Below are 26,965 nucleotides of genomic sequence, written 5' to 3' on the forward strand. Positions count from 1 at the left end.
TAAAATGAAATCCTTGACAACTTCAATATTTTCTCCGTTCATCATGATGTTGCTTATTGATCCAGATGTGAGGAAATTTTGTTTTCTTTATGTTGAGGTGTAATCCATACTGAAGGCTGTGGTCTTTGATCTTCATCAGTTAGTGCTTCCAAGTCCTCTTCGCTTTCAGCAAGCATGGTTGTATTATCTGCATACTGCAAGTTAACAAGTCTTCCTCCAATCCTGATGCCACGTACTTCTTCATATAGTCCATCTTCTTGCATTATCTGCTCAGCATACAGACTGAATAAGTATGGTGAAAGGATACAACCCTGATGCACACCTTTCCTGCTTTTAAACCACGCAGTATCCCCTCATCCATAGAATCCTTCAATATTGTAACTTGAGGTCAGAGTTTTTTCTTTAGTTCTTTCATCTTGAGAAATGCTGAGCACGTTCTTCCCTTTTGGCTTTGTAACTCCAGGTCTTTACACATTTCATTATAATACTTTGTCTTCTCCAGCTGCCCTTTGAAATCTTCTGTTCAGCTCTTTTACGTCATCATTTCTTCCATTTGCTTTAGCTACTCTACATTCAAGAGCAAGTTTCAGAGTTCAGCAAATTTCCCCCCTCTAATTAAAATATGCAATTTGCCTTCTTTTCACTAGCACTAATGTCTATAATCTCAGAGATCTGAACGTCTGCTGAATCGATACCTGTGTAAAAAGTCCTTGCAAACACCACCTTATCCAGCTGCATTTTATTTGGGGGAATCACAGACAAAAGCAAAAGAACAAGGCAAAAGAGAAGCGAGGCAATGAGAGAAAGTCATGGCTCAAGACCATCAGAACCAGGCAATACTACGGTAACAAAAAAGAGTAAGTCAGTTTGAAGCCTACCCGCTCCTTGTGATACGTAATATTTAAAGAACAGCAAAATCAAAGCATAGTAAATCATGAAATAAATTCATCAGTGGTTTTCAGTAGGAGGAGGGATTTCTCTCCTCGTCCCCTGGGAATATTAGCAGTGTCTGGTGACATTTTTGGTTGTCACATTGGGAAGGGGGAGTGCTACTGGTATGTACTGAGTAGAGACCACGAATGCTGCTCAGTATCTTGCAATGCACAGCACAGCCTCCACAGAGAATTTATCTTTGTGGCCAAACACCAATAGTGCCACTGATGAGAAACCCTCTACTATATCTCAATGGTCTGAGACTAACCAAGAGACACTTGGAATAACTAAAATATGAGGCAAGTGTGTATATGTGTATGTCGGGTGCTTGAGCGTTAGAATCAGACAGACTGCAGCTTCATTCCATCTCGTGTCACTTACTACCTATATGACTTTGAGTAAGTTCGTTATCCTCAGCTTCCATATTCATGGGGAAACCTCTATTTCACAAGGTTATGATTAAGTAAGAACCTATGTAAAGTACAGTAGCCAGCACACAGTTCAATAAATAGCCTTTACCTTTCCTTCCTTGGATTACAACTCCCAAAATGTCTGCTGAGTACATGATGCCCTCTGGCCACCCAAGTCACTAGGCCTAAAAAGACAGTTCATCAGAAAGACATGTATTGAAGAAGGGTGAGTACTACTATAAAGGCATAAACATAGCATAAACAGGGCTGAGCCCTGAGAATCACGTAAGTTCCACCCCTAATCCATTTGTCTGTTCATCCATCTACCCAATCATTCATCCATCTATCCATCAATCCACTGTTTCAAACCACACACATTTACTCAGTGCCTACTACTGGGTATATATTAGTATATATAGTCCCTGGTTCCTGCAGTAGCTAATCTTCAAAGATGGACCCCCAAAAACTATAACTTTTAGTGTTCTCACCCTTGTGTGGTCCCCTCCCACACTGAATCTGGGCTGGTCTGTGACTTGTTTCAAACAAAAGAATGTGGTAAGCTGTGCCAGTTCCGGGTCTACCCTTTAGAGAAATGGGCAGCTTCCATTTTCTCCTTCTTTGAACACTCACTTTTAGAAGCCCTAAGTTGCTATGTAAGAAGTCTGACTACTCTGGTGGAGAAGCCACATGGAGAGGAGTCCCTGAGACTACATGGAAAGAGAGAGATGCCCACCCACCTGTCCCAGTTGGGCTTCCAGATGCCACCAGAGACAGACCCTAAGCAAGACCAGCAACCCAGTCAACCCAAAGAACTATGAAGGATGATTAAAGTGCTATTTTGATGTGTGGCTTGTTATGCATCAATAGATGAAATGAAGTCAACAGATGAATAAAACTAGTCACAACAGTAGTATTAAAACTAAGTCCATGAAGTTAGCTTACAGCCCCAAAGCAATCACATCTGTACTCAAAGGACTACTAAAACAAAACAAAACCAAAAAATCCAACAAGACATTTGAAAACAGACCTTAAACAATAAAAACTCAGTACAAGATTGCTTACTGTGTCCAAAGCTTGAGGTCCCCAGAATTGCTCAGAAGGATCAATGTTAATTTAGAAAGACTTGCTGCTGTTTCCTCCCTATTCTAATCAGGCTCCCCACCTTTTGGAAACTCACTTCTTCTGCCCTGGATGGCTCCCTTTCAATGCAGAAGGCAGCCCTTGAATTTGGGAAATAAAGGCTATTTGTGCTCCCTCATCAAGAGGTAGAAAAGTTTCTTTTGTATAAACCACTGTAAAAGAGTGCAGAAAAAATGAGGATAACATGCTGTTCTCTTACTATGGACCAAACTACTTTCTGTGTTATTGAACTTTCTAAAAGAGAATCTCATTGTGGTCTGCTGCAAGTAACTAATGGGAGTAACTAGTATCAATCCTATCACAACAGTCATTCCTGATGCTCCCTTTATAAAGCACCTCACTTTGTTATGCCTTCGGCTTACTCCAATTTCACATGGCGCGATTTCACAGACAGCCCATGGAGTCTGAAATCCAGACGATAACTAGCAGACAGAAAAGAAAATGATGTGCAGGGAGTACAGCAAGAAGAGATTTATTTTCTTCTTTTTTGAGCAGAGTAATGATGGGCAAAGGGAGAAGAGACTGGTGTTTCTTAAACACCTAAACTTGTAAAAACAACTGATATGTTGTTATGGTTTGAACTGTGTCCCCCCAAAAGATGTGTCAACTTGGTTATGCCATGATTCCCAGTATTGTGTGGTTGTCTTCCATTTGGTGATTAATGTAATTTTCCTATGTGTTGTAAACCCTAATCTTTGTCTGTGGTTAATGAAGCCAGATTGGGTTATTTAAAGAGGATCAGGGTGGGATGTAACACCCTTACCCAGGTCACATCCCTGATCCAATGTAAAGGGAATTTCCCTGGGATATGGCCTGCATCACCTTTTATCTTACAAGAGATAAAAGGAAAGAGAAGTGAGCAGAGTAGCGGGACCTCATATCACCAAGAAGCAGCACCGGAAGCAGGGCACATCCTTTGGACCCGGGGTTCTTGCACCTAAGAAACTCCTAGACCAGGGGAAGATTGATGACAAGGACCTTCCACCAGAGCTGACAGAGAGAGAAAGCCTTTCCCTGGGGCTGATGCTCTGAATTTGGATTTCTAGCCTACCAGACTGTGAGAGAACAAACTTCTGTCTGTTGAAGCCATCCATTTGTGGTATTTCTGTTAAAGCAGCACTAGATAACCAAGACAATGTTTTAACTCACTTAACTCTCACAACAACAATTTTACAATTGAGGAAATTAAGGTCAGAGAGGCTACTTAACCTGCCAAAGGTCACACAGAAGAGTCAGGATTTGAACCCAGTGTTGTTGAACTCCAAAGCCCTTTCCATTAGAATAAGTTACAAGAAAAGAGAAGACAAGGAACCAAAGGAAACTACGAACTTTAAAACAGCACTTAATCACATAGGACAGGTACAGAAGGAAAAATAAAAAGTAATGGTAATGTAAAGTGTACAACACGAGTTATTGTTTGTTTTTGGGGACATGGCTAAAAACTTCCTAGATGGTCTAAAACAGTGTTCTCTAACTTTACTGTACATCAGAGTCACTTGGAGGGCTTGTTACAAATATAGGTTACAACCCTCCCCTCACAGTTTCTGATTCAGTAAGACTGATATGAGGCCCAGAAACTTGTATTTCTAGCAAGTTCTCAGGAATGCTCATGTTCCTGGTCCAGGGACCACGCTTTGAAAAGCACCAGCCAAAGAAACTGTCCCAAGAGCTTTCCAAAGGTTACCTGCTCTGTCACTTTAGCAAGGTTCACAGTAAACATAGTCTGACAATCTACCTCTCTCCCTCTGACCTTTTCACATGTCAAATAGTACCATCAAACACAGCCCACCTAATTTAGTAGCTCTACAAGGAACTAGGAGTCCCCGGGTAGTATAAACTGTTAACACACTCAGCTGCTAACTGAAAGGCTGGAGGTTTGAGTTCACCCAGAAGCACCTTGGAAGAAAGGCCTAGCATTCTCCTTCTGAAAAATCAGCCACTGAAAACCCTAGGAAGTATAGTTCTACTCTGACACACACATGGTCACCATGAGTTGGAATCGATAGCAACTGTTTAAAAAAAAACAAACAAGGGACTAATAATCCAGCAACTCTGTGTTAAGATCAATATGACAGCTATGGTCCTTGCCTTCAAGAAGCTTACAGAAAATGACGAGCCCAGCTTCTGCCTAAAAATTCTCCCTGAGGTCACAAGAGACAAGCGTAAAAATGCATCACGAAAGCATGCAGAGAAGAGAAAGTGCTAGACTTCTGGAAAGGCACTAGACTGGAGAAGTTTAAAGGAAAAAAAAAAGGGTGGGTTCTTTCTTGATTTTAATTTTAAAAGGTTTACATCTGCTACCAGAACAAAGACAGGAAAGGATAAAAGCCACCTTGCTGAGGTGAAGTGATCTAAGGGGACATCAGGGAGACAGAGGCAGAAGAAGCTGAGAAACATGTGAACATGTGTAGAGGAGGAAAAAAGCATAAGAGGCAGAAACGTTCACACTCATGTCCTCTGATGCAGCAATGGAAAAGGGCACAATGTTAACAAGCTGCAATTCTCTTCCTAACAAGGTCATACTTTTAGCCTTTGATTCCTTTATGATTACTATTTTCTACTCCTACTCTGACTTGATTTTAATTTCCTGGCAGGTGACACCCAAGTCATGCGGCCTTTTTGTTGGAACCCACCCCTCTGTCCAAGGCGCTCTGCTCACAGGGAGCAGCACAGGCATTCTTCTCCAAGATTTTACATAGTCCACCGTTAAAGGAAGGTTGCTCTCATACTGCATAACCTGACATAACAGAGACCTGCTCACCAAACAGCCCCAGCCAGCAAAGAAGCTAGGCACCCCCACCTTCCCTCTTTGGAAACAGAGGAGGAGTTTGTTAATTGTTGCTATTAAAAAGTCAGGCAGCTCTTCAGGTGAGGGGGCTGTCAGCATGACAGCCTACAGCCAGCAGGGGAGCCCCTATGGGTGAATTAGGCAAGCTGGGTAGAGTAGAAGAGAGGGTCCTGCAATATCCAGTGCCTCCCCCTGGTGGAGCAGCGTGGTAAAGCACTGCCTATACAGAGCCATCAACACATTTTGCTTGAGTTAATGAATGCAATGGTCACAACCTCAAAATCAGAAGTAGGCAATATAAATAGTCAAGTCAGTCCAGTATAGACTAAAGCACCAAGAGAGTCCACGCCTTGAATAAAGGGGGCAACAACTACTCAACTCCTGTCAACAGTTACTATGTGTACTGCAAGCCAGTGTTGCCAGATTTTCCAACATTGTCAATAGAATCTAGAAATCTGGATTTATGTGTGGAAAAAAACTGAAATTTTCAGAAACATTGTGAAGGTCAAACAAACATACCTGAGGGCTATTTTGCAATCTCTGGATCAGTGTAACAGGCCCGCCCACTAAAGCAAAATTTGCCCACCAGAACACATTATCAGGAGTGATCCCAAGAAGGAGCACAAACAAGATGAACTAGATCTTGCCCCCTCTATAAATATATAAGAAGGCCCAAGAGAAGGAGGAAGCTACCTGCACAGCTCTAACGGGCTGGGACAGATTACAACAAGCAAAATATATTACGCAAACAGAAATCCATACACCTGGTGTTACTGGAAAAACCTCCAACGCACCCTTTAGAGCACTATTCTGAATAGATACAGTTGAGAAGGGGATCTGAAGTGGGGAGAACGAGTACATAGGAAATTGTTCCCAATATATTTGCAGCAAACATACAGGCCATGCTGTAGTCCCTGTAGTGCTCTCACCCTCTAAGCTAACAGACGTGATTACATCTTTTCAAGCTGTCAGTGTGTATGCAACCTACACAGCCTGTTCTATACCATTCAGTCCCAGAGAGAGGGATGATGGGGGATAATCTGGATCAGCCTAACAGGTGCAAATTTGGCCTGCCACGGGGGAAGGGCTGCTTGCCAAGTATAATGCCTGGAGGACCTGGAGACTCACACCCTCCCCATTGCCAGGGCAAGCCTCCTCATTTGTGCATAATTCCCAAAACAGACACGGAGAGAGGCCGGAGAACCTTGCTTCTGGCAGACAGCAGAGGAAACAAGAAAGTCTTTATGCACTTATGCCTGCTCTTAACCATCGAAGAATTCCATAACAGCCATTACCTAGGGCATCTAGTCCAAAGGGGAAGGGAGCACAGGAAAAAGTGCAGGAGCCCCCCACCTATCTCTTCTGGGCCCTCATTATCATAGTGCCTTCTATTACTATAGCACCTGACTCTTTTCCACGCCCCATTCATATAAAGCTGGGACTGACAGACTCCTGCCTGTGGGCCAAATCTGGCCTGCTGCCTGTTTTTAAATAGTCCCTGAGCTAAGAAGGATTTTCTCTCTTTACGTGGCTGAAAAACATCAAAAGAAGAATATTTTGTGACATGTGAAAATTATATGAAAATCAAATGTCAGTGTCCATAAATACAAGTTTTACTGGAACACAGCCACATTCAGTCATTTACATATTGTCCATGGCTGCTTTGGTGCTACAAGGACAGAGCTGTGTAGCTGCAACAGAGACCATCTGGCCCACAGAGCCGAAAATATTTACTGTCTGGCCCTTTACAGAAAAAGTTTGCCAAGCCCTGATACAGAGGGTATAGCAAGGGATCACACTCAGAATTCCAACAGGCTCAAACAAGGAGTAACTTATTTGGACACGTGAGCAGCAAGGGTGAAAAAGATTAACAGCAATGGTACCTCTCCTCCACCCCATCCTCATTTCCATATTGCCAAAGAGAAGAGAAATGGGTTGCTTAACTACCCCTGAAGACAAATAAGTCAAATATATAAGTGTTATTGCCTTATGATGGGGCAAAATGTGCTCAGATTCTCCCAATCATTTAACAAGACACAGAAAGCCCAAAGCCAGTACATAAGTGAATGATAGAGATGGAACGAGGCTATGTCTCCCTCACACAAAGGTGTTGGAAAAGAGAAGTACACTTACATCTCCAGGTGGTAAGATATTTAGAACTGGTAATACAGAAGTCTTTCTCAACCTTGAGGAGTAGGTTCCTGAAAACCTAGTGGTAGGAGAATTTACTACTGAGAAACTAAAGACCATATGGAGAAAAAAACAGGATTAGGAGTCCCGGGGTGACAACCATATCTATGAAATTATGTCCACTAAAATAAAACAAATAGAAAATATCATTTTACATGTCTCAAATTAGTAATAATGAATACTATGCAATTGATTTTCATGTACCATTAAGTGAATGGCAAACTCATTTAATGAATTCGGTCCCAGCAATTCCACTTCCAGAAATTCATCCTCTAGAAACACCTGCACAAATGTTCAAAGATGATGCAGCATTGTTTGTAAAAATGAAAACTAAAAAGAATCCAAATTCTATCAATAGGGGACTGGTTTAATAAATTATGATGTATTCAACTGGTGGAATACTACACAATTATTAAAAAGAATGCACGGTCTATATATATCAACATGGGAAAATGTCCATGACATATGAAGTGAAATATGTAACTGGCAAAACAGCAGATTCAGCATAATCCTATTTTTAAAAATAAAGAAAAAAATGTATTTTAATTTGCATAGAAAAAAATCTGAAATTAACATACACAAATTGTTAACAATGGTTATAACTGGGCACTAGCAGACATTCTCTTTCTATATCACACATTTCTGTAATATTTGAATTTTTACAAATAAAGTAGCATTAGTTTTATAAGCAGAAAAAAACAATTGTTTAAAAATTTCCATTTACACTCTTTTGCTCACCATAAATTTTTCAAGCTCTGAAGAAAAAAAGATAACGTCCCTTTTTTTGGGGGCGGGGGGAGTGGGGGTTTATTGCAGATAATATGCCTGCTAAGAGGTTTTATTTATTTATTAATTTAGTGCCTCTTCATCCGAGCATTTAAGGCCTTTCTGATTCTGACACAGAGCCATTGACTCCCACTTTTGGTTTTCACCACAGTCCCAAGACACAAATTAATCCAAAAGTGTGTGGTGTTTGCCTAACTTTAACTGACCCTTCTTAGCAGAGCCTCTTTAGTCTATTCTCAACTAGCAGCCAGAGTTATCCTTCTAAAATATAAGTCAGATCATGCTATTCCACTTCCGATGGCTTCCCAAACTGCTCAGAGTTAAGAAGCAAAATCCCTTAAACGGCTTAGAAGGTCCTGCATGATCTAGCCCCTGTGACCTAACTTCATCTTCTATCACTCCATCCCTTGCTGTGCTCCAGCACTACGCCAAGCGCCTCAGAGACTTTGCATTTGCTCTTCCCTCTGTCTGGAATGTCCTTGCCTCCAAAGTCTACAGGGTCTCTCCCTCGCTTCCTTGAGGTTTCTCTCCTATGTCAGCTTATCGGAGAGATCTCCTCTGGTGATGCTATTTAAAGCTGCAACCCTCCTATATTTTTTTTCCTCCATCTTATCACCATCTGGAATGCTCGATACTTTACTTACTTGCTTATTGTCTGTCTCACTTCCATTAGAATGAGTGCTCCATAAATGCAAAGCTTTTGTCAACTGCTGGTATTGCCGGCACTTAAATAGTACCTGGCACACAGTAAGTGCTTAATAAATATTTAACTGAATGAATGAATGGATGAATTGATCAATTGCAGAATAATTATTTCACAAGTCCAATTCCCAGGGTTATAGCACCTTAGCTCTGTCCTTAATACTTCCATGCCAAAGCTCATGCATGGGTCATCTCTTGAACATATTCCTCAGCTCTCTCCTCCGAAGCCTGGGTTTACCCTCCCCCAGCTTTCCTTACTTCTCTCAAAACTAAGCTGCATAATTCCACCATCTGCTTTGCCTCCTTTTTCATTTCCCAATACCTGCTTCTCTCTTTCCCCAGCAGGAACAAGTCAGGATTTGCCCATACCACAAATGAAATTCTCTTGTGAAGGCTCTTCTCTATTCTTTGTCCTCAAATGCCAAACTTATGAGTAAACAGAAATCAAAAGTTAGGAGGGGTTTATTGTCTCTTGAATACCAAAAACAACAGGTCCCTATTTTTTTAGGGGCAGCTATTCACACTCTTTATAATTAGAAGTTTTTCTCAATATAAGGATTTTGCCCCTGGGAGAAAAAAAGAACCAAAAATCACCTCCCAACTAACAAAGATTCAGTTCTAATGACTCAGAAACCACCCCCCCCAAAAAAAGATGAGAGCACTCCCCTCCTCAAACCCTAAATATCCTACTTCTAAGCAAACTCAGTGAAAGTCTTCCACAGAGGTTAAAAGAAACATTAAGCACCAAAACAGAACCGTTATATTTAATTTGGATTATTCCCATCTATTTCTGACTCTATCAAGACCAAGTATACCATCATTGAGACTACAGGAGTGTCTTTAAGGAGAAAAAAACAATAGCACTGACTGGCAGAAATATTAATTATCAATGAGATGCCAAACAAAAAACCCACAAAATGGTCTCAAGAGGAAGCCACATATGATGCCACATTCAAGCAATGTGTAAGCCCTGAGTCACAGGCAACAAGTGATCAGGTGCACAGGACTTATTACAGGCTTCAGGAGAACCAATTCACATCTTAGAAACATGGTACAACAGGGAAATATGAGACAAACAAATTCGGTATCACCTGAGCTCAAGTTATAAAAGGTGTCTTCCAAGTACAACTAAGTAAAGCCACTAAAACTTATTCAACAAGTATCGAATGAGTATCACTCATTATGGAGTCAATGACTCTCTGTAAGATATAATAATGGGTCTTTTTTTAAATTTGTTTTTACTAAAAAAAGTCAAAAAGTACTTGCACTGCATACTGAATCACAGAGGATATAATTTTAATTCCATTTATTCAACTACCATTTACTGAGCATCTGCTATGTGACAGGCAGTACTGTACGTACAGTAAGGATACAGACGTAATCAGTGCCTTCAGGGAGCTCACTGAGAGAAGGAAAACAAATAATTTTTTGTCATGGGCACAGTATGACAAGCAAGTATCTAGTACAGAAGCAGCAAGGAGGGGGAAGTGATTATCTGGAGCAAAGGTTTCCCCAAAGAGAAGGTGACAGTTGTGCAAGGTTCTGAATAATAAATTGGGTATATTCCCTGTTCAAAGAAACAATGAAGGATTTTAAATATATAAAATCTATTTAGACTCAGTTGGGTCAGTGCTAAAGAAAAACTACTAACGTTGGATCCGTCTCTAGGTCACCTTCTCCCCACTTGTAGACCTATGAATAGCCCTGCAGACATATCCATTTATTTCCCTCCATCAATATTTCAGCTGAGGACTCCAGCAAGTATGATTGGCCCATGAAGCCTCAAGAGGCTTCAGAACGCTCCAAACACCAAAGCAATTCCCTCACAAAAGCCTAAGAAACTTAGAAATCCAATGCAAGCTTCTAACTCTCTCCTTTAATGTCCTGAACCTAATTTTATGCTACTGGCTGTCAAGTGTCTCCCCCGATCTTCACCTACCATAGGGGAAAAGTAAAGACCGAAAGACATCAGTTCTCAGAACACACTCAATCTTACTAAATACTTCAGACCCAAGGCTTTGTTATCTATCTGGAGAAGGGGCACAGAAACAATTTGCTTAGGAGGAAACGGTTTAGCCCAATTTTATTTCCCAGTTGTTGGCATTTTAACAGTGAACATCCCTAACTGAGATCACTTTTTAAGGACTAATCGATGCAGTTCTATGGGCAAATATGTAAAACAAAGTATTTCTCCAGTGTCCCTACAAATATTGTATTGGTTACATTTTTACCCAGAGGCAATCATTACAAATTATCTATCAAACCTCTAATTTCCTACAATGAAATAACTGAAGTGTCTCCTCAGTCAACGATCTGCTAAGCAATGGAGGTTTTGAGGGAGAAAACTGCTGTATGAAAGCACTGATTTCAAATGAAGTGGAGGAAAGTGTGCCCTCTTCTGGATTAGGATGCAGGGACTAAAATCCCAGCTTTGCCACAAGTACCTCTTTAAAAAGTCATTTCCTCTCTCTGCATTTAAGCTTTCTCATCTATAAACAAAGAGGCTGGACTACATGAGCTCTAGGTTCCCTCCGGTTTTAAGGTGTTATTTACATAAGTTTCTCCTTTCCCTAAACAGCAGTTCTGAAAGGCTACTGAGAATCCTACTGCAAAGAGCCACAACAGCCTGATGATCTTTTGCTAGAGCCTGCACTATTCGAACCAAAGAGAAGTTTCCTGTGGTGAAGCAAAGGGACTGCCACCCAAGTTGTAAGCTGCAGTCAGACTAGACACACAGCTCAACCTCCACTTCCACAGGCGAAAAGAAAGAAACTGTATTGGTTATTAACACTTAGCAGCATACAGCTATACTGACATACACACTGTGTGCTTATTAATAGTCTCACTATTTGCATACACCATTAATTATGCCAGCAGCATCAAGGATCAAAATGTTCCTCCTTAGTCTATCCCCCACTACAAGGCCAAAGGACAAAACCCTCTCCCTTCAAGTGCAATCACCTTTTGTGAACTCCACTCACTTAGTAACAGTCACCTACAAAGACTATACACAGGCTTTGTTATACAACAGTAAAAACCAAAAAACCCATTGCCATCAGGTGGATTTCAACTCATAGCAACCCTATGAGGCAGAGTAGAACTGCCCCATAGGGTTTCCAGGGAGCAGCTGGTGGATTTGAACTGCTGACCTTTTGGTTAGTGGCCAAACGCTTAACCACTGTGCCACCAGGACTCCACAAACAATAAAAACACCCTCTTTTCTTCCCAGCCAGCCTAGGCCAGCAGCAGCAGCAGCAGCAGCAGCCCAACAGTGACACCTGCTGGAGAAATAGAAGCAAGGGCTGGGTCATCAGCTGGGGAATATCAGCCCCTCAGAAAGCAGCAGAAGAAACACAGCCAACCAGCACTTATTTGTATTAGTGATTTACACCAGAATGCAGCCACTCAATTTATAAGAAAGCGGTGATCCTTCCTTAAGGGGTGTGCACTTAGAATATTTTACAATATACTTCATTTTTGAGTCAGCTGTCAGCCAATGTTTTATTATTTATGATTATTTATGAAGAGATCAAAAGGTATACCCCAAACCAAAGACGCTGGTTTCCTAGTGAGGAAAATGGAATTGGGTGGGAGTCCCAAGAAGGACTTCTATTTTCTCTGAATTAATATACTGTTTTACAATAACAACCATGTGCTGTGTGTATATTTTAAAAGAAAAAAAATTATATATATAAAATTGTTTACAGTAGGATGAAAAGGGACTTCATTTTCTACAGTGTATATTTTAAATGCTTGAACTTTTTTTAAAACCACAAACACATAATACTTTTTGTCATCTCAAAAAATAAACAGAATAAAGACTTAAGATTTGGGGGTGAATCCTTACTAGTTTCTGGGTTTTAAATGGCTGCTTTATTAAAAAATAATTATTAATATTCTAGGTGTACAGTATGGTAGTCACCAGCCAAATGTGGCTATTTAAATTTAAATGAGTTAAATTTTTTTAAATTAAAAATGTAGTTCCTCAGATCACTTAAACCACATTTCAACTGCTCAATAAGCACATGTGGCTAGTGACTACCATATTGAACAGCACAGATACAGAACATTTCTATCACTGTAGAAGTTTTATTGGACAACACTGCTCTAGAGAAACATACTGAAGTATTAACAGATGAAATGATATGTCGTCTAGGTGGGAGTAGATAGTGGTTGCAGATGTAAGAAGGTTCACCAAGTGTTGATAATTTGTGAAGTCAGGTTATAGGTATATGGAAGTTTATTCATTATACTTAAATCTTCACTTTTATATATATTTGAAGATTTCCATAATAAAAAGTTAAATGAAAATAAATTAAAATGGTCCACTGAAAATGGGGTTACTACATTACGGAATATACCACGAACAGCAGCTTGAAAAGATCTTTGAGTCATGCACACCAGAGTTCAAACTCCCACTCAGCAACCTACTATACGACCTTTAACAAGAAACTCAACTTCTCTGGACCTTACTTTCCTCAACTGTAAGATAGGAAACTTAATACCTGCCTTGCACAGAGTTGTTGTGGAAATCAAAATAACGCAAAGCAAGAACAGAGTACCTAACACATAATTGTTGTTAGGTGCTGTTGAGTCAGTTCTGGCTCATCGCAACTCTATGTACAACAGAATGAAACACTGCCCAGTCTGCACTATCCTCACAATCATTGCTATGTTTGAGCCCATTGCTGCAGCCACTGTTAATCCATAATCCCTGATGGTCTTCCTGTTTTTTGCTGATGTTGTACTATACCAAGCATGATGTCCTTCTCCAGGGACTGGTCCTCAGTAATTGGTCTTCAATAGTAGGCCTTCAGTAATTGGTATCTTTAATTATTTCAAACAGTAGAGTTTATTTTAAGCCACTTGGGTATTTCTCAGAACAACACATGGGAAGAGAGATATTGCTAAAGCAGGAGGGACAAAAGCTGACCAGAAGCCCAATGGTATTATGGAAACAGGAACAGCTAGTCTTCTTAGAGCAATAATTGAAGACAATCCTTTCAAGGCTACCTTCAATAAACTTTTAAGTGCCTACTGTATGTACAGCACTGTGCTTACTACCTTTTTCTCTCTTGATAAGGAGTAAGACAAGAGTCATAGGTTCATAATATGGGTCACTGTGTAAGCAAAATATTCCAAAGCCAGGATCTGGTCCCAGTCATATGGGCAAGTAACCTCTACTACTTTGTTTACCGTTCATATCCAACCATATCTCCCTCTATTCCCCACTCCAAGCCCTTAGTAACTACCTACTAACTTGCATATACCATGTTCTTTCCTCCCTTAGTGTTATTCTCCTAAAATAAAAAGGTCTTTCCTTCTCCAAATTCTATCCCTCTCTCAAGACAAGATTTTGTAAAGCCTTCCTTGATGATACTTCCCATTCTCTGTAATCAGACTACATTTAATCTTAGTACCATATAATGAAGGAGCCCTGGTGGCACAATGGTTAAGTGCTTAGCTGCTGACTGAAAAGGTTGGTGGTTCAAACCCACCCAGCTGCTCCTTCGGAATCTGCTCCCATAAAGATTACAGCCTAGGCAACCCCATGGGGTAATTCTACTCTGTCACATGTGGTCACTATGAGTCAAAAACTGACTCAACGGCACTCAGCAACAACACTACCACATAATGAAGCATCTGATTGTGTACATTTTTTACATAATTTCATGTAAGTCAGTCTTACCTCCACAATAACTGTATATTCCAAGTGGGCAAAGATGGTGTATTACACTTCTTTTGTATTCCCCAGAGTGCCTAGCACAGTGCTGGAAAAATTGTAACCATTCAAGAAATACTTATTGACTGAGTGACTATCTACAGCATCCTCCCAAAATAACAAGTACATTATGTACATAATCCATATTCCCATCCTAGTTAGAAGCTTATGTGAGACAAATATCAGTTGCTTCAACAGAGGATGTAAGCAGAGCAATATGCTGTTTGGATCCAACAGGCATATTCTGGGAGTTGGTGATTACGCTAGATTTGACCTTTAGAGAATTACAGAAAGAAGTCCCTAATAAATCAAGACAAATGTGCGCACAGCCATACATGGAACATGGGGTGGGCGGACAACTACACCCACTCTGTTTCTTCCATGAAAAAGCTGGCTGGGATGCCAATCCGGGCCTGGAGAGGCCTTCCTTCCATGAATTACTCTTCTTCCACACCCTAAGATGAATGTCCATCTGGAGGGTCCATTCAAAGAATCTTAACTGAACAACTAACTTGCTGTCCAAAAACATATTATCTCTAAGAAAATATGATTTTCCCTGATGTATATGTATTTTTTCCCTTTCTGTCAACTTGCAACGTTCCAAAAGATAAGGTTTAAGAAGTAAACACAGTTGTCTAAAGTGACACAACTGAAGAAAGTTAATATACTAATTTGTCCCAAGCAGGGTTCTCTTTCACTATTTATTCTCAGGCATTCTGAGTAACTTGTCCTGTATATACAATATCTCAAGGCCAAAAAGCAGGGTAGAGGAAGTCAATGGTTCTATCTCCTCATACCTCTCTAACCTAATCTACACTCTCCTTTCAAGGCTGAAGGTCACATGAGCTTAGTCAGAAACAGAGCTAGCAGAGCCAACTGACTCACACTGCTAGGCCCTATCCTATCTCTGGCACTAGAGCAAAATTTTCCAAGAAGAGGCAATGGAAGCTAGAGAGATCAGAACCGGATGCGTGGGTTCCAGACACTCTAGATACAGCCACATCTCTAGGACTGAAGGAGGAGATATGAGAAAAGTAAGAAATGTGGGAGAAGACAAGAGAGCCCCTGCTTACCTCCTGAGTGAATCTTCCTCCGAGCTTTCCTCAGGCATATCCTGATGTAAGGCCTCCTGTGATACAGTTCCAGATCTGCTGGACTGAGTGTAAATTCTTTCCCAGTGGCCTATCTCCTGGTTAAAGGCCACCCCCACAGTTCTCTCTTCCTGCGGACTAGCAGAGCTGCTCAACTCCAGCCTGCTGGAGTTGGGTGTTCGGCTCTCAGTCCGCTCAAGAGGTGGCAACTGGCTGCCACTTGATGGCATGCCCTCAAAGGTACTGGGGACCTGCCAGGAGGAGCTAGCCTCACCAGAGGAGTAGTTAGGTGTGGATCTTTCCCAACGTAAGGTATCGTTGTTGAAGGTCAGGAGATTGTGGCAGGCGCGACAGCGGTTCAGGTGGCCGCGGGACAGATTGGAGTTGTTCTCACTGCTGTGCGGGGTGGGCTGGTGGGAGGGGCCTGGTCTCTCAGATTCAATGTTATTGTTGAGCATTTCCTGGGCCTGTTGGGTCTGGGGAGCTTCCCCACTCAGGCTCTGGTCTAGCTCCTGAAGCCGGTCATACTCCAGGAAGAAGCGTCTCAGGTCACATTGAAGTTCATGGCGAATGCTGCCTGAGTTGTTTTGGCTGGAGCCATTCCCTCCATCTGACTCAGCTGCCAACCCTGAAGCTGGAAAACCCCTCCCTTCTGTGGCTGAAGTGTACACGGATGCCTGAGAGCCACCTTCTTGCTGTCTCAGCACCGACAGCAAACTCACTGAAGAGGCACTGGTTCTGGGTGGGGGCATGGATTCTGCCTCAGAGCGGGAGTTCAGACTGAGGACTGTTCGGGTCCACTCAGATCCTGTCAGCCCAGGAGCTATTTCTCGGTGATATCTAGAAGGGTGGCTAGACAGAGGGCCTCCCAAAGAGCGACGGGTGGGACCCAGACTGAGGTTTCGGAGGGTGTTGCCGGCGGTGCTGCTCTGGACTGTACTGAAGGCAGACGGCCGGTTCAGGAGGCCCTGGTCCTGCTGCGTTGACGAGGCCTGCTCCGGGGGATGGAAGGGCTCGGTCTGTACAAAAGAAAAGGAAGGGGTAGTAGCTCTGGCAGAAGCAGGGGGGACACTGTCCTGGTGTGGCAAGAGGGAAGGAACTCGAGTGCCAGAGCAGCGGCTGCAAAGGCACAGGATCCCAAGGTGCTGGCAGCACTCAGCTGTGGGGTAACTGACCCGCTGTCGGAGCCTGATGTAAGCGGAAGTCCTGGGACGCTCCGTGGAGGACTGAGGGGGAGGCGGTGGGGGTGAGGGGGTGGCGGAATCTTGCACCGTGCTTTGCTCTCCCACCTGGATGCCAGAGGAGCGGGAGGACAGCATGTGCAGGAAATTATGGAGGAGAGGTGTCCGACGAACTGGTTGTGATTGCAGGAGGGCGCGCTGGCGGTAGTGGGATAATTCTGTCCCATCTATGGGGATCTCTGGTTCGTCATCACCCTGCAACATGGCCCAGGGTAGGGCAGGAGGATAGAGCAAGGCAGTTAGGTAGAATCTCTAGGTAAATCAAGAAAACTAACTACTGATAATCATCCAAGGAAAACAACCTTCATAGGTAGACAAGAGCTCTTTATACCTGAAGCACTGAGAACTTCTAACTGGTTTACCATTTAGAATCATCGTATATTATTATTCACTTTCAATTAGCAATATATCTGAATAAGTACAGCTGGCAAACCAATTCTCTTGCAAAAGACATCACCACAACATAGGGGCAGTGAGGAGAAGCAAAATGTCAACCAGCCAGACACACATAAATGACAAGCCATCTAACACTGCCTGGTTACTTCTAAAGAAGCAATCACTTGGAGGCTTCAGAATTGACTCTCGTGTCAAGATTATGGCTGTAATTTTGAATACACAGTCTGAAGCTTATTTCTGTATCTTGACTAAAAAGAAGCACCTGGGCATTGAGAACGAGAGTTCAATATAATCAGAATTAGGGCACTAATTTAGAAAATAACCCACAGTTTAGATGGAGTTGAAAAGGCTGATGAACTTACCTGCTGATTAGAGGGGTTAACAATTGCTGTGAGTAAGTAGTGTCCAAGGGGATCAAATCTCACCAGACTGAAAACACAGAAGATGAAAGAGACAAACAAACAGACATTGAGAGATTATGCTAACTGAAAACAGGAAACTTGGGTTCAATTTTACTGATAACTGTAGGATTACTCAGGCATCTACTTTACGCTAAAGACTTTCAATACTTTCAAACAGATTAAAATAATAAGGCTCAATACCTCCTCTTACTGCCTTACACTTGTCAGAGTAAGGGAATATGTATCACTAAAATAATAATTTCACTTTTGAAAAATATCCAGGCTTCCATCCCAGGGAACAGCTACATTAAGCATGGCATTTGCCACATCTAAGAGCCCATCATAAGGATAAAGCAACAGACCACGCCCATGTTCTGCCACAGATTCAGTTCTCCCTTCACATAGAAGCTACACTGTTAAGAAGCATGAGTTCTGGTGACAGTGAACAAGTAGTCCCAGCATCAAGTGACATAGCTGAGACTAAAAAGTCAGCCTATATCCAACTGCAATATCAGGAGGACCAAAAGAAGGCAATTCATCAACTTTAATTCAGGCAATATGTGTTTTGATTTTAAGGGCTAAATAAATATCAACTAGCAGATCTGATACGTGCTGGTATCTCCATCCTCCAGTTGATACACACAAACAACCAGGGATGAGCAATTACCCACCAAGCTACTAAAATACCACCTAAATATCTTTCATGTTTCCCAAAGACAGGACTCTATCCTAAACCCAGATAGCTTTAAGCCTAAAAACGGATTCTAATGACCCACGTCTACAGAGAACCAGAAGATGAGGTCAGTAAGAGACATCTGAAATGAACTGCTTCCCACCTGACTGGCCAGCTGCTTTAAAAGTCGGAGTAGCCATAGGGACAATAACCTGCCCTAAGCAGGGATATCAGCAGGTGTATATGTTCTCTGCCATGTTAGTCCTGCACCAGACATTGCTGGGGGGGCAGGGTACTCACCGGACCCGTTCCATCTCGCTAGCCGTCTTCACCACAACAAAGGGCTCCCGTCGACTCCAATCCCAGAAGTGGATCTCATTGGCAGTGGCAATCAGCAGGAGCTGAGCCGTAGGGTGGAAAGCCAGAGAGGCAATGGCATTGTTGCTATCTGTGAACCAGCTTTCACTGCCACCCTATGAAATAAACCAATCCCAAATATTCTCAGGTTACAAGGGGCCAGCAGATGGGGAAGACAAGTTCAAGAAAGGTCTAGTTAAAGTAAAATGACTACTTGCAGGGCCTACTTTAAGTATGTTCCCTGAAAAATGGATGTAAAAGATCCATGACCTGGCAGTGAAGCCCATCTATCATACAACTGTTTCCATCAGCTCAATTCTCATCTACAATCCACAAACAATGAGCACACCCACAGTTCCTGTTTCTGAAGACTGCAAAAATGCAAGCTTGGTGTACAACATGGTACACAACAACCCACTGGACAGGAAGCACCTTGCTTTGATGAGCATGATCAGAATACAGTACAATCCCTGCTTTAAGACAACAGAAACCAATCCTGAATACATACTGGTACCTTCTATACTATGCTACAATGGGCATATGAAAGAATAGTTAAATACAGTATAATCTTTGAGGACTATGGGCTGGACTTCCTATCAGTTAAGTGGGGCAATGACTACCATATACTCAGAGATAGCCCTAAGAACCTGGTTAGTCTCTCCTCCAGGATTAACAACTCAACGGTAGGCATAACAAAGTTTACTAAGAAAACGTTCTGCATCCCACTTTGGTGAGTGGCACCTGGGGTCTTAAAAGCTAGCAAGTGGCCATCTAAGATGTGTCAATTGGTCCCAACCCACCTGGAGTAAAGGAGAATGAAGAACACCAAAGACACATGGAAAGTATTAGCCCAAGAGACAGAAAGGGCCACATACACCAGAGACTTCATCAGCCTGAGACCAGAAGAACTAGATGGTGGCCGGCTACCACCAATAACTGCCCTGACAGGGAACACAACAGGGAGTCCCTGACGGAGCAGGAGAAAAGTGGGGTGCAGAACTCAAATTCCAGTAATAAGACCCGACTTAATGGTTTGATTGAGACTGGAGGGACCCTGGAAAGACACGGCCCCTGGCCCCTCTGTTAGCCCAAAACTAAAACCATTCCCAAAGCCAACTCTTCAAAGATTAGACTGGACTATGGGACATAAAATGATACTTGTGAAGAGTGAGCTTCTTAGCTCAAGTAGATACATGAGGCTAAATGGGCAGCTCTTGTCCAGAGGTGAGATGAGAAGGCACAGAGGGTCAGGAGCTGGTTGAATGGACACGGGAAATCCAGGGTGGACAGGAGGAGTGTGCTGTCACAGTATACAGAACAGCAACTAGGGTCACGTAACAATCTATGTATGAATTTTTGTATGAGAGACTAACTTGAATTGTAAACTTAAAACACAACAATAAAAAAAAAAAGAGAGAACAATGGTAAACAAGTCTCTGCATTTAGAATATTAAAGAAAAGGGCAGCCTAAGTACTTACATGTAAATCCCAAATCCTAACCTCCCCATCTAGGCAGCCAGAAGCAATAAGGCCTGAGATGGTGGGATGAAAAGTAACACACCATGGAGTGCGGCGGTGTCCAACCAGAGAGTGAACACACTTGCCAGTCTTCACCTCCGTAATATAGATATTATGGTTCACGTGGGTAGAAGCCAAGAGAGTCCTAGGGAATCAAAGAGTGGGAAGTGAATTGAGAAGTATGTGGGAGGGTAACAAACTTTATCAGCTTTGGAAAACATAGAAAACTGATACTATTATTCCCCATCCCAGCATGAAAGAAACTAAGCCTTAGGCATTAGGCAGCATATCTATAAACAACATGATCTTTAAAAGTATTTGGCTTCTCCACAGTGTCCCCAAATGACTCATATCACGTTCAGAGAATATTTTTTCCAGCTGAGAAAACCGTCACGCCATTGGTGGCCTATATCACACAAGCAAAGGATTGTTACTGAGAAACTTCTAAAGTTTTGATCCTTAATGGTACAATTTCCTTTGCTTATTCCCATTATTTTTATGGTTTGCATTGGTCATCTACTTTCATTCCCTTTCTTATGCACTGGTAAACCTCTGTTCATACAGTCCTTCAAAGAGCCTTTAGGGATTTGACTTGGAAGAAAGAGCTAGGTCAAATATACAGAAAGCAGTGCCATCACAAGTCTTAAGGTTAAGTTATAGATAAGTACTAGATACCTGTCTGGGCTGAAGGCCAGTAAGAAGGTAGATCGTGGACTATCGGGAAGTTCTACTCTCTGGTAGACCAAAAAAAAAAGTAAAATACATTATTATAAGCCATGGCTCACCCTATCTCAAAAGCACATGAACCATTCTAAATTAGTATTCACACTGGGGGCTTAAAAACTAGAGACAATGATCAAGCTACAAACTGACAGAGACAAATCTAAATTACCTTCAGGGAAAACATCTAGCTCTAAAAGGAAAAAGATTTTTCTAACCCATAAATTCTTCCAAATTCATAAACAGCTCCTAAGTTAGATATATAAATTCTCCCCACAAGATAAATTACACCTCAACTCTCTGCCACTAACCCATTCGAAGGCCCCATTCCACCATCACCCCTACAAATCCTATGTCAAAAATATTCATTTTCTTACCTTGCCCTCCCATTTCATCCACCGGGTTTTATCTTCCACCAGCTCCTGCAGAAGCCGCTGAGCTCCCAAAGCCCGAGTGCCCCGTTCTCGCCCCCACAGTATTCGGACAGCATTCTTCTCTGGGACAACCTTCATAGCGCTCAGTGGCCACTGTCACACCAGGCACGGGAAATGAAGGAGCAAGCAATAGCTCCACACACTCTGAAGCAGCTAAAATGAGGCCATTCAGATCCTTGTAAGTTGTCTTCATGGAAATCTAAGGAATGGAGAATAGTGTCAAAGAATCTCTATTCTGCAACCAGAGAAGCTTCCCACTGCAAATACAATTCTAGCTCAAAGGGGAAAGTATTTCTTTCATGCTTAAAGACACTTTCTCAGAAATGATCCTTCTCCCAGAATTTTTCTTCCAAAGATATTTCATCCCCAAATTCCTCTCATATTCTCCATAGCTCTGCCTCATATCTAAAGAACAGAACATTCTATAAAGCAGTTATTCTGTTATTATTCTTTCATCAGGCAGAAGAACTTTTGCTACTAATAAAAAAGGCCTAAAAGCAAAAACAAAACCACCTGCCCCCTTCTTCCACTGCTTCCCTGGTTGCTGGCACTCCTCTTTATCACTTGGGCAGCCCGCAAACTAAAGGACAGGTAACCAATTTGAATAGGTTCTTACTTAAGGTACAGTTCTTAGGTAGCATCTTCAATTCTATCCCCTCCCTAAAATCAGGAGCCCTGGTGGCACAGTGGGGTTAAGAACTCGTCTGCTAACCAAAAGGTTGGCAGTTCGAATCCACCAGCCGCTCCCTGGAAACCCTATGGAGCAGCTCTACTCCACTCTGTAGTGTTGCTATGAATCAGAATCGACTCGACAGCAATGGGTTTTTGGGTTTTGGTATCTAAAACCAAATACACAATAACTACTACTTTGTGGTACTTTCTCACTCTCCCTTCCTCTCCACTAAAGTTCCAGAGTAGAGGATAGAAGGAGAGAAAACAGAACATTTTCAGTTCCTTTTTCTCATTCACTAAAATGTCAACTAGCAACAAAACTCATACCCATATAACAAAGAATTATGCTTCCTCCATACAATGGAATACACAGCCCAACAAAATGGTGTTTCAAAAGAATATCTACATATATATATAGTGTTATTCATTGCAGCCTTGTTTCTTCAACTCTATTATGAAAAATTTTAAGTATATAGAAAAGGTGAAAAAATAGTACAATAAACACATTACTCACCACACAGACTCAAGAATTGTTAATATTTTGTCAAATTTTCTGTATCTATACCTATGGATAGAGACATGGCTATATATGGGTTAAATTTTTTTTTTTCCTGAACCATTTCAGCAGACACCAAGGACTTTATCCCTACATACTTCATTATACATCTCCTAGGAATAAGGACATTCTCCTTCATAACCACAATACCGTTTATCACACTAACATGATCTAATACTCAGTCCTTATTCAAATTTCCCTAACTGTCCAAAAAAACATCTTTTATAGATGGCTTTGTTTGGATCCGGAATCCAATCAAGACTCAAGCAATAAATCTGGATGTCATGCTTCTTTAGTCTCTTTTACTCTAGAATGGCCTCAGAGTTTTGTTTATTATACTGTTTTTTTAAAAAATCAGGACAGTCGACTTGTTTGTTTCCTCATAGTACCATTTACCTTGCCTCTCTATCCCTTGTATTTCCTGTAAACAGTAGGTTAGGTCTAAAATCTTGATTAGATTTAGGTTAAATGTTTTTGGCAAGGATGCTTCATAGGTGATGTTATGTACCTCATAGTACAGCACATCAGGTGGTACACACTGTCATACTGCCCTACCATTAGTGATCACTTGGCTAAACATGATCACTTGGTTGAGGCTGTAACAGCCAGAGCTCTCCTTTATAAAGGTACATTTCCCCCTTTACAATTAGCAAGTAATCTGTGGTTACTACTTTGGCACCATGTGACTATCCTGTTTCTTTTACTGTATGGTTTAACATGTGTTATGGATTGAATTGTGCCCCCACAAAATACGTGCTGTAAATCCTAACCCCTATATGCAGTGTTTCATTCTGTGTACACAGGGTCACTATGAGTCAGAATCGACTAGATGGCACCTAACAACAACATACGCAGTTGTTAAGTGCTCAGCTGCTAACTGAAAGGTTGGTGGTTCGAACCTACAACCACTCTACAGGAGAAAGATGTGGCAGTCTGCTTACATAAAGATTACAGCCTTGGAAATCCTATAGGGTAGTTCTACTGTGTCCTATAGGATATGAGTTGAAAACAATTCAATGGCAATATGTGTTTTTTTGCTGTTTTGTTTGTTTGTTTTGGGGGGGGGGTTATATCTGTAGATCTAATCCCATTTGGGAATAGGGTTTTCTTTGTTATGTTAATGAGGTCATATCATTGTAGGGTGTGCCTTAGGCCAATCACTTTTTGAGATGCAAGAAGAACAGATTAGGCACAGAAGCAAGGAAGCACAGATAGACTAAGATGCCATTCCACAGGAAGAGCACCAAGGAACCAAGGAACAAGCTGAAAAGAGACAGGGACATTCCCCAAAGCCCACAGAGAAAGTCTTCTAGAGCTGGCTCCCTGAATTCAGACTTCTAACCTCCTAACCTGTGAGACCTGGTGGCGCAGTGGTTAAGAACTCGGCTGTTAACCAAAAGATCAGCAGTTCGAATCCACCAGCTGCTCCTTGGAAACCCTACGGGGAAGTTCTACTCTGTCCTATAGGGTCTGATTTAGAAAATAATATTGGAATCATTATTCCTTGTCTTTGAGCATAAAAAATGTGACCTAGCTGGAGCTGGGCCAACAAGGACCCACAATTACACACCAACTGGGCCCTAACATGAAGACAATAGATGGGACAATCTTAGAAATTATCTTTTAGGGAAGAAAAATATCTTTTAGAGAAACAATCACATAAAGCCAATCAAACAGAACACAAAAGGTCTTCCTTCTTTATCTTTTTCTATTAGCATCTAGTGAATAGACACTTGTTGGACCAATAAAGACCTTCCTAACTATCTTTACTGAAACCTGTACCAATGATTGTTAAGAAAGATGATTCAAAATGTAAGATCACAATTTCTAGCTAATCTGTGAAAACATGAAGCTTTCAAGGTTTTGCCCATTTTGTAATGTTAATATATACTGATGACCCTGTAATATTCTTTAAACTCAGGCAGACATGGCTCTGACAGCATGCCTGTCTGTTTTCCCATTCTTGCCTATCTGTAATATTTCCTTGGACTTGGACAGACATGGCTGTGGCAGCATGCTTGTCCGTTTTCCCATTCTTGTCTATTCTATAATTTCCTTGGATTTGGGCAGCCATGGCTCTGGCAGCATGTTTGTCTGGCTTCCCACTTTTGCCCTTTTGAATAAAACTTTCTTTTTGCTTTACTAAACTTTGTAATGTTTTTACCCTACAACAGGTCGTTATGAGCCAGAACTGACCCAACAGCAACGAGTTTGATTGGTTTTAACCTGTGAGAAAATAAATTTCTGTTCATTAAAGCCACTCATTTACAGTATTTCTGTTAAAGCAGCACTAGATAACCAAGTATCCATTGATGCTTCTTTCTTGAATCATTCCATGGGGGAGAGGAGGCAGAAAAATGTTGATTTTCTAATTCTATCATTTCTACATTTATTAGCTCATTTTCTTCTGTAAAAAAGAACTTTCCATCAATAACTGAGACAGGGTAAGTGCTTAATTTTTTCCCCTTTAATTACTATTTCTCTCTTATTGTTTGTAACAGCAAAAAAATGGAGATGACAAAAGTGTCAAAGGGGACTGGGTGACTAATCTATAGTAAGGAAGATTCTCTGGGTACTGATAAGAAGTCTCCAAGATAAAAGGGGAAAGAAAGCAAGGTACAATATATACATAGTAATGCTATCTTTTCAATAAAAGTAGAAATTAAAAATCTGTGTGTGTGTGTAAGAAAATACTAAGAATAAATAACAAACTCAAAATGGTCACCTATTGTGTACTGTAGGGACAAGGTGAATGGAGACAAAGATAGAAGAAGACTTCTCAGAGATTTTTTTTTTCTTTTTTAAGTAGGTAAGTAAATGTTACCTGTTCAAAAACTACTTTAGAAATATTTAATGATGTGAGAAAATACATATTAAATGAAAAACACAGAATACAAAATTTATATATACAGTATGATCCCAATTTTGTTACACGCAAAAAAAAAAATCTTGGGGAAAAATGATAAAGTAATAAAACCATGGTTATGTTTGGGTGGTGGGATATAGATGATTTAATAATTTTAAAAGGCAGTTTACTATTTTTCTTTTTGCTTTTTAAATTTAAAAAGTAATAAATGCCTCATTTTTTACAAGGTTGCTAAGTCCATTTAATGGAGAAAGAATATTCTCTTCAATATACGGTGCTGGGATAACTGGATTTCCATGTGCAGAAGGATAAAGCAGAACCCATACCTCACACCACATACAAAAATTAACTCAAAATGGATCAGTGACCCAAATGTAAGAACTGAAGCCTAAAACATAGGGGTAATGCTTTGGGATCTAGTTTCTGACAATGGATTCTTATATAGGACACCAAAAGCACAAACAACAAAAAACAAAATAGGTAAACTGGACTTCATCAAAATTAAAAGCTCTTGTGCATCAAAGGACTTTATCAACAAAGTGAAGAGACAACCTACAGAATAGGAGAAAATATCTGGGAACCATATATCTGATAACGGCTTAATACCCAGGATATATAAAGAACTTCAATAACAACAAAAAAAGACAAACAACCCAAACAAAAAACAAGCAAATGGCTTAAAAAGACATTTCACCAAAGAAGATATACAAATGGCCAACAAGCACATGAAAAGATGTTCAATGTTATTAGTCATTGTTGTGGCTAGCTGCCACCAAGTCTGTCCCCAGCCCATGGCGATCCCACGCATAACAAAACAAGTGATGCCTGGTCCTGCACCATTCCCATGATAGGTTACAGATAAGACTACTGTGATCCATAGGGTTTCCACTGGCTGATTTTTTGGAAGTAGATCACCAAGTCATCTTCCTAGTTCGTCCTAGTCTGGAAGCTCTGCTGAAACCTGGTCAGCATCACAGCAACACACAAGTCTGTAGTGACAGACAGGTGGTGGCTGCACATGAGGTGTACTGGCCAAGAATCTAACCCAGGTCTCCCGCATGGAAGGCAAGAATTCTTCTACTAAACCACCACTGCCCCCTACTTAGGGAAAGGCAAATCAAAACCTTCTAGTCTTGAATGAAATATAAAGAACCAATTATTGTTTGACTTTTTTACAATAAGCATTTATTACCCCCCTCATTGGCTTTTTCTTTTTTTTTCTTTTTTTTAATTATTATTGTGGTAAAATACATATAACAAAACATTTGCCCTTTCAGGGCATCCAAACTGGTAGGGAAGAAGTATCTCTATTTGCAGATGATATGATCTTATACACAGAAAACCCCAAAGAATCCACAAGAAAACTACT

At 41.2% G+C, this 26,965-nt stretch overlaps 1 protein-coding gene across 4 annotated transcripts in view; it reads right to left on the reverse strand.

The window, feature by feature from the left end:
* AMBRA1 (autophagy and beclin 1 regulator 1) overlaps positions 1-26,965 on the reverse strand; it is a 179,163-nt gene that overhangs the window by 112,225 nt on the left and 39,973 nt on the right. For 2 of the 4 annotated variants that reach the window (XM_023741816.1, XM_012558870.2), the window contains exons 2-7: positions 21,446-21,701; positions 21,024-21,082; positions 20,310-20,493; positions 18,774-18,946; positions 17,762-17,828; positions 15,745-17,198 (exon numbers count right to left, since the gene is read on the reverse strand). In XM_023741816.1, the coding sequence (XP_023597584.1) occupies positions 15,745-17,198; positions 17,762-17,828; positions 18,774-18,946; positions 20,310-20,493; positions 21,024-21,082; positions 21,446-21,580 (2,072 nt within the window). In that variant the 5' untranslated portion in view covers positions 21,581-21,701. Of the gene's footprint in view, positions 1-15,744; positions 17,199-17,761; positions 17,829-18,773; positions 18,947-20,309; positions 20,494-21,023; positions 21,083-21,445; positions 22,205-26,965 lie in introns of those variants that run through there. The other 2 variants (XM_023741818.1, XM_023741817.1) reach the window with 2 other exon arrangements.

The sequence above is a fragment of the Trichechus manatus genome, unplaced genomic scaffold (assembly GCF_000243295.1).
Source record: "Trichechus manatus latirostris isolate Lorelei unplaced genomic scaffold, TriManLat1.0 scaffold00191, whole genome shotgun sequence".
Taxonomy (NCBI): Eukaryota; Metazoa; Chordata; class Mammalia; order Sirenia; family Trichechidae; genus Trichechus; species Trichechus manatus.